Genomic DNA, 13,967 nt, shown 5'->3' with positions numbered 1-13,967 from the left:
AGACAGGAGTGCTATCCCCCACATCTCTGGAAGGTGAAGCATGGTGGTCATGCTCACTGCCAATTCACGGTTCATTTCTGTTGTATCCCCATGGAGGGAGTTCCAAGGGACACATCTATACGTGCATAGGACCCCCTTGGGACCAATGCCAATAATGTGTTTAATGGCTATGTGGCCAATGCGCATTTCAGTGTCAAGGGGGTAGGGCTAGTTCGCTCATACATAAGATCACCCGACATTAATGGATTCATACTGAACACTTAAAGAGAGCATGTCAATGTTTAAGATGCTTTCAGCATGTTCAGACATTTCCAGCGCATCCTTATCATGCCTACTCATAAGGAAGTCCTAACTCAGAGCTTTCCAAACTTTTCATGTTGGCGACACACTTTTTAGACAGGCATCATTTTGCAACACAGTAACTCAGTTTTGCTAGCAAAAAAAGACCCCTGGACGGTTAAGTCCAGTCAAAGGCGACTATGGGGTTGCGGCGCTCATCTCGCTTTCAGGCCGAGGGAGCCGGTGTTTGTCCACAGAGAGCTTTCTAGTCATGTGGCCAGCATGACTAAACCGCTTGTGGCGCAACGGGACACTGTGACAGAAAACAGAGCACACGGAAACGCTGTTTACTTTCCCGTTGCAGTGGTGTGCTTTCGAACTGCTAGGTTGGCAGAAGCTGGGACAGAGCAACAGGAGCTCTGTGACCTAATGAATTCAATGGGTTTTTTTCCCTGTTGAGTGGGACTGCACTCTAAATTACCAGCAAGAAATCTCAAACTTGCTAGGTGTTTTGGAAGCACGTATTTGCTTAACTCTTCGTGTCCTGACCAGATAATACCTGAACGAAGATACATCACGTCTGCCTCTTCAGGATATAGAGAACCTGGGAAGCTGCCTTATACTGACTCAGACCATGGGTCCATTTAGCTCAGTATTGTCCACAATGACTGATAGCAGTGGCTCTTCAGAAGAAGAAGAGTTTGGATTTGATATCCCGCTTTATCACTACCCAAAGGAGTCTCAAAGCGGCTAACATTCTCCTTTCCCTTCCTCCCCCACAACAAACACTCTGTGAGGTGAGTGGGGCTGAGAGACTTCAAAGAAGTGTGACTAGCCCAAGGTCACCCAGCAGCTGCATGTGGAGGAACGGGGAAGCGAACCCGGTTCACCAGATTACGAGTCCACCGCTCTTAACCACTACACCACACTGGCTCCCACTGCCAGGATTTCAGGCAAGAAGTCTCTCTTTCAGCCCTACCCAGGGACGCCAGGGACTGAACCTAGGACCTTCTGCATTCAAAACAGATGCTCTCCCACTGACCGATGACATTTCCCTTTGGGAGTAATGGATATGACGCATTCAGATGAATACAGTGCCATCTGAATCAGATGTCCCTCTCCTCTCGTCTGGAGGGGGTTAGAAAGAGGCTGAACCCCTGAATGAATTCTCTCTAGCGAAACATCTCAAAAGCTCCACTAGACATCTGTCAAAACTGCATAGGGCAGACAGCATAGCATTTTCACTTTCCACAGCATACCTGTGAATTATTTGTGCATTAGTTTTAAAACGACATCACTCCATTTTTTATCCTTTTAAACTTTGCATTCAAAGGGCAAATAATAGATAATTTAAGTCTGTGGGGAGCTGATGTTAACTGAAGGAGGGAATTGTTGCAATGACCTTCTCGACCCTGCCAGCCCTCTAATCACAGATTTTGAAAGGCCTGGCTTTAAAATTCCAATTCCTTAATTTAATTACCCATATTGTGCAAGAAGAAAAATTACATTATTTGATTGCTATTAATATACATTAAATAACCAAATCCCTACAGAGCAGAAGAGTGGAGAGATAAGCTACAGCTCCTATCAAGCAGAAACTTATTGCTAAGAAAGATGCAAACCTTTAATTTAAAGTCAAAATTATATATATAGCAACAGAGTGCCTTTACCAACATGCTATATATAGCATTTATGTTACAATTAAGTACCATATCCCAGTCACAACAATAACAATTTATCTGTAACCGGCTTGCAAAATCGAACAATGTATCTGCTACAAGATACCCCACGGTATTAAGGCTGCAATCCTGCACTCCTTTACATGGGAGTAAGTTCCACTAAACTATATGGGACTTACATCTGAGTACACCAAGACCAGTACAAATAAAGAACATTTTCATACTGCAAAATGGATTTTAGAGAATGCCCAACCATTTTAGGAAGATTTTAAAAAATATGTTTATACTTTCCTTTCCTTCTTTACATCAATGTCCATTCCCAAAAGAGAATAAGGACAATTCCACTATGGCAATTCCAAATAACGAGATATAGTTTCTTATCCATAGTTGATATATAAAAGGATGTCACATAGAGGAGGGAGAAAGGTTGTTTTCTGCTGCTCCAGAGAAGCGGACACGGAGCAATGGATCCAAACTACAAGAAACATTAGGAAGAACTTCCTGACAGTAAGAGCTGTTTGACAGTGGAATTTGCTGCCAAGGAGTGTGGTGGAGTCTCCTTCTTTGGAGGTCTTTAAGCAGAGGCTTGACAACCATATGTCAGGAGTGCTCTGATGGTGTTTCTTGCTTGGCAGGGGGTTGGACTCGATGGCCCTTGTGGTCTCTTCCAACTCTATGATTCTATGATTCTATGAAGCTTTAGGCAGTTACAATGCAGGCAATTCAATGCCAGGCGATATGCAAGAGAAATCCAAAATCCATGTAAATACCAGTAACTTCAGGAAAACCACTACAAAGTGAACCAGGCAAATTATTAGGGTGAATCTTCTCTTCAGAAAACATAATTGATCTCTAGATGGAAAGAAGATAAAAGTCCCTACCAGAGAAGAATGGCAAATTAAGTTGATGGATTATGCCGAAATGGCTAAAATGACCAGAAGAATCAGAATCAGGAATAAGGAATGGGGGAAAAAATTATAAAATCTTAAAAACCATTGTAAACAGCTAGTAGGATTGGAATAACACTTGAAGTTTAATGGTGAATTTTGGACACAATGGAGAGGTAAAAGATTTGGATAATCATAAAAAGATGCAGGAGGAAATGATTCACAATAGGACCCACAAAGGGGAGGAGAGAAATCCAGGAGATTCTTCGGAATCTTGTTTTTATGTTGTATGTGATTGTAGAACTTTAATCTGAAAAACCAATTAAATATTTTTTTTAAAAGGGAAGTGTGATTTAAATCGGTTCACCTGCAAATGTGAACTGAATTGAATTTATCCCCCATCTCTTTATCTTTATCAAAGCTAAAGGATAATGTATTTGCTTTCATTAAAGTAGCTGTTGTTTTTTTAACTGAATTGAAAGGGGGTGAGGAACCATTAAGTTTAAAGGGATTTTCTTGCATCTCCAGGGCAAGAGCAACTTATGGCAAGCAGACAAGAGGAGCTGGAAGGCCAGATGTACTTCCTCCCCATTCCCCATAATGCTCTGATGGTCGTGTACACCAAAGGGGAACGGGGAGAGGAACAGCACCCTACTGAGATCAATGCAGGATGGTTCTCGCATCAAAGAATCCTATCTAGTCATCTCCTTTGCCTGCCTGGGAGACTGACTTGTTTCCACTGGCGCGAGGTCGGTCTGCCCTGGAAGGGAGCCTTCCATCTTCCGGCAGACCGGCTGCTCCCCTCTTTCCTACACCTTTCCACTCAGCGCCATTCCCACCCCACTCAGCCACCCTCCGTCTCCTCCCCACCACCAGTGCTAACTGCTTTCAGGCGAGCTCACTGACACCTCCTGGGCGCTGTCAGCGGTGGAGCCAGGTGCACAATGCAAGAGGGGCTTGGCGCATGGCCCTGCAGGTCTTGGCTACGGCAGAGTATTGCGCCGCGCGCCTCCTTTAAACTGTCAATCTGGAAGCTCTTTGCAAGATAAAAGGAGGCGATATACACACTGCAATTCCTCACCCTCCTCTTTGGGAAAAATGCTTGCAAATTGATTGAGGGAGGGAGGGATCGTACTGCAGATTGCCTCCTTTAAACCGGCAAAGTGCTTGCGAACTGACAGGTTAAAGGAGGTAATCAACAATGAGATGATGTGCAGCTGAGCCCCACCCCTCCCCTAATTAGTGTGCAAGGGCTTTGCCTGCTTAATGGAAAAGCAAAGCAATCCAGACTGGTCAGGATCACCGGAGTCCAAGAAAACATGCCTCTCACTCGTCACTCAGCTACATTGGTCCTCATAAAAGTCACCTATACTTGCTATGGGCTTCCTGATTGGCTGGATTGAAGCAGCAGCTGGGGCGGGGCAGGGCGGGGTGCAGGCAATGGATATGAACAGTGGAGAAGAAATGGTGCCCCCCGCCCTGCAGGACTCAATTCAGTTCAGTATTATTTCCAATAGAAGAGGAAAATAGAAGAGGAAGAATTGGAGGCAGTGAGAGATTTTACTTTCTTGGGCTCCATGATCACTGCAGATGGTGACAGCAGTAACGAAATTAAAAGACACCTGCTTCTTGGGAGAAAAGCAATGACAAACTTAGACAGCATCTTAAAAAGCAGAGACATGATAATGATAATAATAATAATAATTTATCATTCGTACCCTGCCCATCTGGCTGGGTTTCCCCAGCCACTCTGGGCGGCTTCCACAGAGACCAAAAATACACTAAAATGTCACACATTAAAAACTTCCCTAAACACGGCTGCCTTAAGATGTCTTCTGAATGCAGGTAGTTGTTTATCTCTTTGACATCTGAAGGGAGGGCGTTCCACAGGGCGGCCGCCACTACCGAGAAGGCCCTCTGTCTGGTTCCCTGTAACCTCACTTCTCGCAATGAGGGAACCGCCAGAAGGCCCTCGGTGCTGGATCTCAGTGTCCGGGCTGAACGATGGGGGTGGAGACGCTCCTTCAGGTATACAGAACCAAGGCCGTTTAGGGCTTTAAAGGTCAACACCAACACTTTGAACTGTGTTCACCTTGCTGACAAAGGTCCTTATAGTTAAAGCTATGGTTTTCCGAGTAGTGATATATGGAAGTGAGAACTGCACCATAAAGAAGGCTAATCGCCAAAGAATTGATGCTTTTGAATTATGGTACTGGAGGAGACTCTTGAGAGTCCCATGGACTGCAAGAAGACCAAACCTATCCATTCTTAAGGAAATCAGCCCTGAGTGCTCACTGGAAGGACAGATCCTGAAGCTGAGGCGCCAATACTTTGGTCACCTCATGAGAAGATAAGACACCCTGGAAAAGACCCTGATGTTGGGAAAGATGGAGGGCACAAGGAGAAGGGGACGACAGAGGACGAGATGGCTGGACAGTGTTCTCGAAGCTACCAACATGAGTTTGACCAAACTGTGGGAGGCAGTGGAAGACAGGAGTGCCTGGCATGCTCTGGTCCATGGGGTCACGAAGAGTCAGACACGACTAAACGACTAAACAGCAAGGCAACAAAAAGTGCCATTACAGCCCATTTTTATTTATTTATATATTGCATTAGCCATGTGGCCATAGCATGATATACATTAAAATAACAACATAAAATGGGGGTGGGGAGGTAAAGGTAGATATCGTCCTGGGCGATTACTTAGAGAAAGGAAAAAAAAAACTGCTGTGGCTGGAGGAGGACCGTTAAAGGGTCCTTCGGCTCCTCAGATATGTCCTAACTCGATTGTCCTTGTACAATAAGGCTACTTGGAATTTCGCTCGATTGTGCGGTGTGTCGCCTGCAGCTGTGATGTTAAGGAAGAAGTTAGTGCCACTTTCCTCTTCATCACACTAAGCAGGAAGTTAGCTGTCATCTCGGTAATCCAACAATCAGAATCCTGCAAAAAGAGGGACACTATCCAAGGCTGGATTGGGAGATGGAACTTATTCACGAGGGGAGTTAAAAACCGAGATCTTTCATCTGTCCAGTTGGGACAGAAGAGCATTACATGTTCCATAGTCTCTAGGGACGTGTCATTACAGGTGCATGTTCTTTTTGCGATGGGAACTCTGGAATAACGACCCGAGAGAACTGCTGTAGGAAAACAGTTGAGACGGGCACAGGTAAAGGCCCTTCGCTTAGCCTCCGAAGGAATTGTGAAGCAGTATAGAGGGATCCCTTCAGGGGGTGGAATAGCTAGGGCTAGGCCTGAACACGGTCCTCTTGCATAGGAGGCTGTGTTAGAGAAGTCAAGTTGCTGTAGTTTCTTTTTAATTAGAGGTAGGGCCGCCGGGCTGATACACTCTAAGTTAAAAACAGTTTTACAATTCAGATTGAGAAGAGAGCGGAATTTGAGGTTAATTGAAGTTTTCCAAGGGGAGTTATGAATATCTCTTGGGATCAGATTGGAAAAACCACCTCTAATTCGGGCATCCGATGCTAATAGGTGGAGGCTGTAGGAAATGGCTCGACTCCATGCTCGTTTAACAATTGAGGGCTGGGCGAACTCGAGTCGTAAGGCTGCACCTGATACACATCTCGGGATGCCGGAAAGAGATCTCAGAAACATATGAAGTGGGCGATCCAGGTTACCTGATATTGCTGTGGTCCATACTTCGCATCCATATAATAATTTGGGGACAACTTTGGCATTAAATATTTGAATTGCTGCTGGAAGGTGTTTGCCGCCCTTCTGGTGGTAAAATCGGACAATGGCGTTAGAGGTCGTGGTTGCAGCGAGAAAGGCAGATTGTAGATGGGTGGACCAGGAGAGATTATAAGTGAATATTAGGCCTAGATATTTAAAGGCTTTTACCTTTTCTAAATAGCCACCTGTGATCTTAAGCGGCTCCAACTTGAGTTTGCGGGAACGAGTGAAGTGGAGGACTTTCGATTTTTTATAATTAATATTGAGGGCTTCCGCCTTACAATAGGCGATAAATGCATTAACTGCATTTGCTAGGTCCGCAGCTGTTCTGGATAAGATGACGGCATCATCAGCATAGAAAAGGGAGGCAACGGGGTGGCCTGCTAAATGAGGAGGATACTTAGATGCTAACTTCAGAGTGAAAATTGCATCATGAAGATAAAGATTAAATAGTAAAGGGGCCAAGAGACAACCTTGTCGGACGCCCTTGGCTGCTGGAAATGGAGTAGTGAGGGAGCCGTTGGGACCACTTCGGACGCGAGCTGTGGTGTTTGAATAAAGGGAAATAATTAGGGAGAGGAGGTGCGGATCAATTCCCAGGTGGGCAAGTTTGGACCATAATCTCTGCCTAGGAATGGAATCAAAGGCGGCCTCCAGATCCATGAAAGCGGCAAATAGGTGGCCTTGCCTTGGAGCAGTGTATTTACTGGCAAGGTGATAGAGAGTTAGACAGTGGTCCATGGTTGACGCTGACTTTCGGAAACCGATCTGTTCTAGCGGTAGAATGTTCCTCTCCTGGACCCATGAGAGAAGTTCCTCCAGTAAAACAGCGGCAAATATTTTCCCCGGGATGGATAATAAACTGATGGGGCGATAGTTCCTTGGGATGTTTGGCTGACCGCGTTTGAAGATCGGAACTATTGTAGCTTCTCTCTAGGAGTCGGGGATGTCTAGGGCAGAGGAGATAGCGGTGAATACAGGAGTCAGGTGTTCGCTCCACCAAAGAGGATCAGTCAGGAAAAGGTCCAACGGGACCATGTCTGGGCCGGGGGCTTTATTTCTTCGCATTGACATTATGATGTTGTAAATGCGAGTTGAGGTAAAGTTTATTGAGGAAGTGGAACTAGGAGAACAGAAACCGAGGTCCGACGGGGACTGAAGGAGATCTGTAAGATGATTTGGAGAAGCGAAACTGGTTAAATAATAGGCAATCCATTCATCAGGGGAAATCTGGGTAGCTGGATTGAATGGTGCCGAAGGTCTAACTAAGCGCCAGAAGGAGCGGGAGTCATGCCTCTCTACAGCCGAACGAAGAGTGGACCAAGCTTTAAAGATGTGCTGCTGCTTCTTGCAATGGATCATATTTCTGTATGTCCTTTTAATCTCTATGAGCTTTGCACGGGTTTGGGGGTCGTTGGAAAATTTGATGATTCTGACCATTTTCCTAATTCGCCTTCTTAGGGCTTTGCATTCCTTGTCAAACCAAGGCGATTCAGAGAAAAGGCGTTGGTGAGTAGGCGAGGTGGTGGTTATGTAAATTGCTGAGAAAGCATCAAGTAATTTCCGGTATTGATCAGCAGGCAGGATTGGATCAAAGAAAGCTGCAGACATATCAATTGATTTTTGTATGTCCAGGGCAAGAGAGGAGCTGAGGCTTGACCATTTCTTTGTTTTGTATACAGGGTGGCTTTGTACCATGGTTCTATAGTTTGAGGGGACTGAAAATGGCTCTATTAGGTTTAACAATAGAGTCAATGGAAGGTGGTCACCACCAAAATATTCAGCCACTTCCATTTTTGTAGAAATTGAAAATAGCTCCGGCGTCAATAAAATGTAGTCGACAACACTACTTCCCCGGGAAGTGATACACGTTAATTGCTGTGAGGACAGGGGAGTAATGTTACCATTCGCGATGCAGAGATCGTTTTCCATGGCCAATTGGGCCATCAGTCTCCCCGACGCGTTTGTTATAGGATCAAGAGAGCATCTGTTTCCCCAAGGGGGCTGCAGGGGGTTGTCCAGGAGTGCTGCGGGGGATACTATATCATCGTCATTGGGACCTATTCTTGCATTAAAGTCACCTAAGAGGATTTGAGGAAGTCCTGGGTTAGTTGTTTGAAGATCATGAAGCCAAGACGAAAGTTCAGACCACCTTTCATTGCGGTCGAAATCGTTAATTGCTGGGGGCAGATATACTGTAGTTATCAACCATGGGCTTTTGGTCTTTGGGAGATGGATCTTTATAGTGAGAAAGTAAGGGGAAGATTTAATTTCCTCGCAAGTAGTGAGAGATAGGCTGGTTGAAATAAGACAGGCGAGGCCAACTTGGGGGCGACCCCTGTTGGTTAGTTTTCGAGCACAGGAGCTAAAGGAGCAATAATTTGGGAGAGCGATACTTTGTTGGGACCAGGTCTCTTGGAGGCACACAATGTCGAAAGAAGAGATGAAATTCATTGCTTCAGGATCCATTTGCTTTGTCGCCCAGCCGTTAACATTCCAGGAGACAATTTTAAGGCTCTGGGATGGGTTGGGTGCGTCTTTCAAGGAAAGAGCTCCTTTTGCTTGATTTGTGAGTGAGGATTGAGTCTGTTCATATCTAATGATGTCGGATTTCCGCGGAGATAGGGAGCCGGCTGGTGTTTGTCTCTGGTCTGATCTTTGTCAGTTATTTCCCAAGGTGCTTTTAGGGATTACTTTTTTATGAGCCGGCCCATTACTCTCCGTACATGGCAAACTAGCCAAGTGTTCTATAGTTTCGGCTGTTAGCTGGTGAATACTGACATTAGTAGTCACTGGGCCTTTGAAGTGTGTTATCTCTTTCCGTAGGTATTTTTCCGGTACCTGATTGTGGCCTAGTTCTGCCTCGTCTAGGTACCTCAGCTTGTCCCAAGAGCCTGGTGAGTTCACCTTCGGGATGGTTCTCCTTATTGGAGGTGGTGTAGTGTTCTCTTCAGTGTGCTGGGCTTCCTTAATTGGGGGTAGGCTGATCTCAGCCATCGTCTGAAGGTAGCATGGCTGACAGGCCGCTGGGTTTTGTTCTTGTGTAAAGTTCAAATTATAGGAAGTCTGGACCTTTTTGTGGGCGTCCACATTGATTTCCTTATTTATCTCTCTCCCAGCCAGCTTAGCTCTCAGCGCATCCAATCTTTCTAATATTTCAGTTTGTATTGGAGATGGAAAATGGCAAAATGTCCTAATTAGGCTATTTTCTTCCACGGAGAAAAGATCCTCATCTTCATTCTCTTGAAGTTGCAGGTCTTGCAGGTGGGCATCTTTCCTTTTTAGTTTTTGAAGCTCTCGATTCTGGAGACCAGGCCGGGTTTTGGGAGGTTGTTTCTTCTTACTAGGGTTTGCGTGCTTGGCTTCCAGGAGGGGATTCAGTGGTGCCTTGTTTTCAAAAAGTCTGAGAATTTTTATCTGGGCCTTTAAGAATATATATCTTGATCTGTAGATAAACTTGGCCAGGTTCTGGTCTCTGAATGTGATCATTGCTCTCATTGAACAACCATCATGATGCAAGTAATCTACAGAAATAATGTCATATGGCTTTACTGCTCCTGGCAATATATCATTCAGCATGTTCAAGGAGCTCATTCTTCGCTCTTTCCCTGTAAGGAAGCCCTTTAATTTTGGGAAGTTTGTAAATACCAATTTTTGGGGATTTAAAATCAGGTTCCAACATCTTGCTTGAGTAATGGTGTGCCCATCTTGTATAGTGCTGTCATCGCGATTGGGCATTGCATCGTCCCCATTTCCCGATTTGCTAAGCGGATTGCTGCCATCATTGTTAGGGACCACTTCTCCCCCAGAATCTGGCTCACTGAGTGAACTGGTACCAGAGCTCTGGGACGTTGCTTCCGTCCTCCCATTTAGTTCTAAACTCTGGTTCAGAGATGCCACCTTAGCCATTAGCTTTGGCGATGGCTTCTTTTTCCCCTTCCTGCTTTTCTCTTTTTTATCTCGTGCTGCAGATTTATTTGAGTCCAATGGGAGTAGATTAAATAGTTTCTGCCATTGTTTATGTCGGCTTATCTTTATTTTCCTTGTTGTTTTAATGTTCTTAGTTTTCTTTCCCCGGGCTTTTGATCTATTTTTTTTGCAATTTTTTGGTTGTTACTGCTTGTCTCATCTTCACTAGTTCATCAGGGTTATGCACAAGTTCATCTGGTTTACGCACTTGGGGTGCATCAGTTGCTGTTGTCTCTTTTGGTTGGGGAGTAAAATTTTCCACAAGGGTCAGCAATAACCCATTTGTTATTGTCAAGTAATTTTTTATGTTGGAAAGGTCTGTATTTATATCTTGGAAATGGGCCTGAAAATGGCCATCACTCAGTTCAGTTTGAGTATGCTTGGAAATGGGCGCCTGGTCTTGGTGGCATGTTGTTAATTCTGCCAGGGGCCGCTGATTATAGGCGACAGCCCATGGGTTGAGAATATGTTGAGGTGAACACTCAGCCAGCATCAAGTCTATCTCACAAAGAAATCTAGCTAGGAGTGGCTGGAACGAAACAAATTTTGCAGCAACTATTTTAGGAATGTTCAGCCACCGATTATGCAATGAGCCACAGTAATCACATTGTGTGGTTGCATAAGGTTTCTATGTGTGTGCAGCAGCCGGATCTTTGAAGAAAATGAAGAAAAAAGAAGCTAATAGTTAGTTACTAGAATCTCAAAGTACGTATTTATTTGGGGGTAGATTTCTGGGACACACACCAGAACTACCGTCCCTACCTTCCCGCACTGCTTTAGGAAATATCTTTAGCGCTCTTACCAAAGGTCACTTCGCCATTGCCACTCTTGTCGAACAACTGAAAAGCAACGATGAACATTGAATCTGGTGTGCATAGGACGGATTCAAACGCCAAAAACTCTTGATAGGAGATCAACCTACACATCAGAAGAAACCACAAATTTCAGATTGGGGGTTAAGTGGAGAGAGGAAAAAGAGACCAGCAAAATAAGATCTAGTGAAAATTCCAACACTGTTGCGCTTTACAACACTGAACGTAAAAAATTAACCCACAATTAAGATCAGCTCTGCCACCCCATTGCTCCTTGGAGACTGTTCTGGGCCCATAAGCAGTATCAGATCTACCATCTGGGTCTAGAATGGTTAAGTTCGTATCTGAAGATGTGTGCATGCACACGAAAGCTCTTACCAATAACAAACTTCGTTGGTCTCTAAGGTGCTACTGGAAGGATTTTTTTTATTTTGTTTAGAATGGTTAAGGTGCAGTTAACCAGTCATTGGAACACAGCCAATCCAAATTTCTGGGCAAAATCCTGGGGCTGCCAAATTGTGTGCCATATGCAGCCATGTGCCTGGAAACTGGACAAGGGCTGCTGGAAACCAAAGCATGGCTCACGACTATAAAATTCTGGCTCTGCCTACATTTCATGACCGATCCATCTTCTTTAACTCTCCACATGCTGGCGGAATTCCACCACTCCAAATGGTTAACTTGCATTGAGAGCAAAATCAGAACCTGTGACCTATCCACTTGAGTTGCTGCTTATGCTCCCACCGTAATTGGAATCATTCCAGACAATCAAGCACAGAATCCTACAGACTTAATTCCAAACCCTTAGCAGTGCAGCCAATAAAACCTGTTCCCCACTGGGGTTGGGAATAACACCCTCATTTTGGCCAGGACACTCCATATTTACATCACCTATACATCACCCACCTCCGCAAAACTGGCCTCAAAAAACGTTGCCGACCACTGCCATAAGAGCCATTTTTGTCTGGACAGTTTTATCCTAAAGTATCTCCTACTATGTTTCGTTCTCTGTGTTGTTTTCTGATCCATGTATATGATGCACTTTCTCTATGCAAGTTGGTTGATTGATTGATTGATTGATTGATTAATTGATTGAATGGTTAAGACGACTCAATGGTCTGCCATTAACAAAACTAACAGAAACTTTTCTGAATCATTTTGAATTACACTTAAAATGCTCCTATGATTAAATCCAACAGGAAGAAATTAAGTATAAGAAAGGAACATAGATTTTCACTAATTTAGTCAAGGATGAAGGAAAGCTGTGCATCTGTTCATACTGAATTAGCACAGGATTGATGCTGTCAGTTCTTCTTTATAAGAAATGTTGCATTTTGGAAAGTAACATGAACAGCTGTCTATGTTATGAACAGGTCAATGACAACCACTAATCAAAAGACACACAACAATAGGCAATGGAAGCCTGGGTATAAATTCTAAACTACAGCATTTTAAATCACACACTGAGTTGATTCCGACATTATCCTCACATCGAGGATACATTAAGATCCTTGTTGCCCCATCTCACATGGCTTCCACTGCAAAGCAAACAATGGTCAAAATCAAAGGCGGGACAGCAAGGGTCTTGCACCTCTTGCAGCAATCATGACAGCGGGGGGTAGCCAACGTAGTGTTAGGATATAGTTCCGTTCCACCTTAAAAGGGTCAGGCATGACTGTTGTGTATCACATGCCTGTTTACTCCCAGCACTGTCTGCTGGGAACTTCCGTTGTATGTAGCTTTTGTGTTACTGCTGTTTTGCCGGACACGAAGGGATGCAGACATATTTTTTCCTCTGTTCCTGAACTATGCTGAATAAATGCTGTAGATATGCTTGCACATCTGCCTCTGTCTACCTCTTTTGCTGTGAGGTGATTTACACACTCTGCTAACAGAGCGTGCATGGATCTCTAAACGTATCTGAGACTCGTGTCGCTGTTTGATGCTGTTCCAAGGAAGACTGGCTGGCAGTGATTGTCCAGAGCCATCTGGGGGCCTGCCTGACGCCCCGGTCTTCCCGGCAGTATCCCAACATGTAGTGCCTCCACAGATGTTGCTGCATACAACTCCCATCAGTCCCAGACAGCAGAGTCCGAGGGACAAGGGTGATAGGAACTGTAGTTCAACAACATCTGGAGGGTACCACATTGCCCAAGCTTGAGTTGATGCCTCTTTTGGTGCCTCACTTCACACTTTGGAAAGCCATGGCTTCAGGGGCAAAAGCAGATGAGGAGAAAGGCCACGGTTTGCATCCATTGTAAGACAAAGGACATTCAGCATTTGCGCACTTTGGCAGAGCTGCACAGGGCTTGCCACAAACAATAATAAAAATGGAAGATACTAAACCAGAGCAGTAAGGGAAATAACAGCATTCAGAATAACATCAGGGGTCATATGTGCACACGAAATAACCCTAAAGAATATAAGGGGCTTTTAATTCCACATAAATGAAAATCGGACATTTAGCAAAAAGAAAAAGAAAAAAATAGGGGGTGGGGAGAATATTGCTTTTTTTGTTTTAACAGCAACCTTTAATTGTCTCTCTATCACTGCTCTCTGATGGCCCCAGCGGCCTCTGCTCCCATGTATGTTTACTTGTTGGCTATTGTCCAACAACACTGGCACTTCCCTGCTAAAATAAATTTGGAGA

General features: G+C 44.5%; 1 protein-coding gene across 3 annotated transcripts in view; it reads right to left on the bottom strand.

Annotated features, from left to right (window-relative positions):
- The window catches only part of SLC25A12 (solute carrier family 25 member 12), a 64,110-nt gene that overhangs the window by 38,298 nt on the left and 11,845 nt on the right, over positions 1–13,967 (bottom strand). For all 3 annotated transcript variants that reach the window (XM_083468575.1, XM_083468576.1, XM_083468577.1), the window contains one exon: positions 11,308–11,423. In XM_083468575.1, the coding sequence (XP_083324701.1) occupies positions 11,308–11,423 (116 nt within the window). The remainder of the gene's footprint in view (positions 1–11,307; positions 11,424–13,967) is intronic.

The sequence above is a fragment of the Podarcis liolepis genome, assembly GCF_965112155.1.
Source record: "Podarcis liolepis genome assembly, chromosome: 1".
Lineage (NCBI taxonomy): Eukaryota > Metazoa > Chordata > Lepidosauria > Squamata > Lacertidae > Podarcis > Podarcis liolepis.
This window is presented reverse-complemented; position numbering and strand designations above follow the sequence as displayed.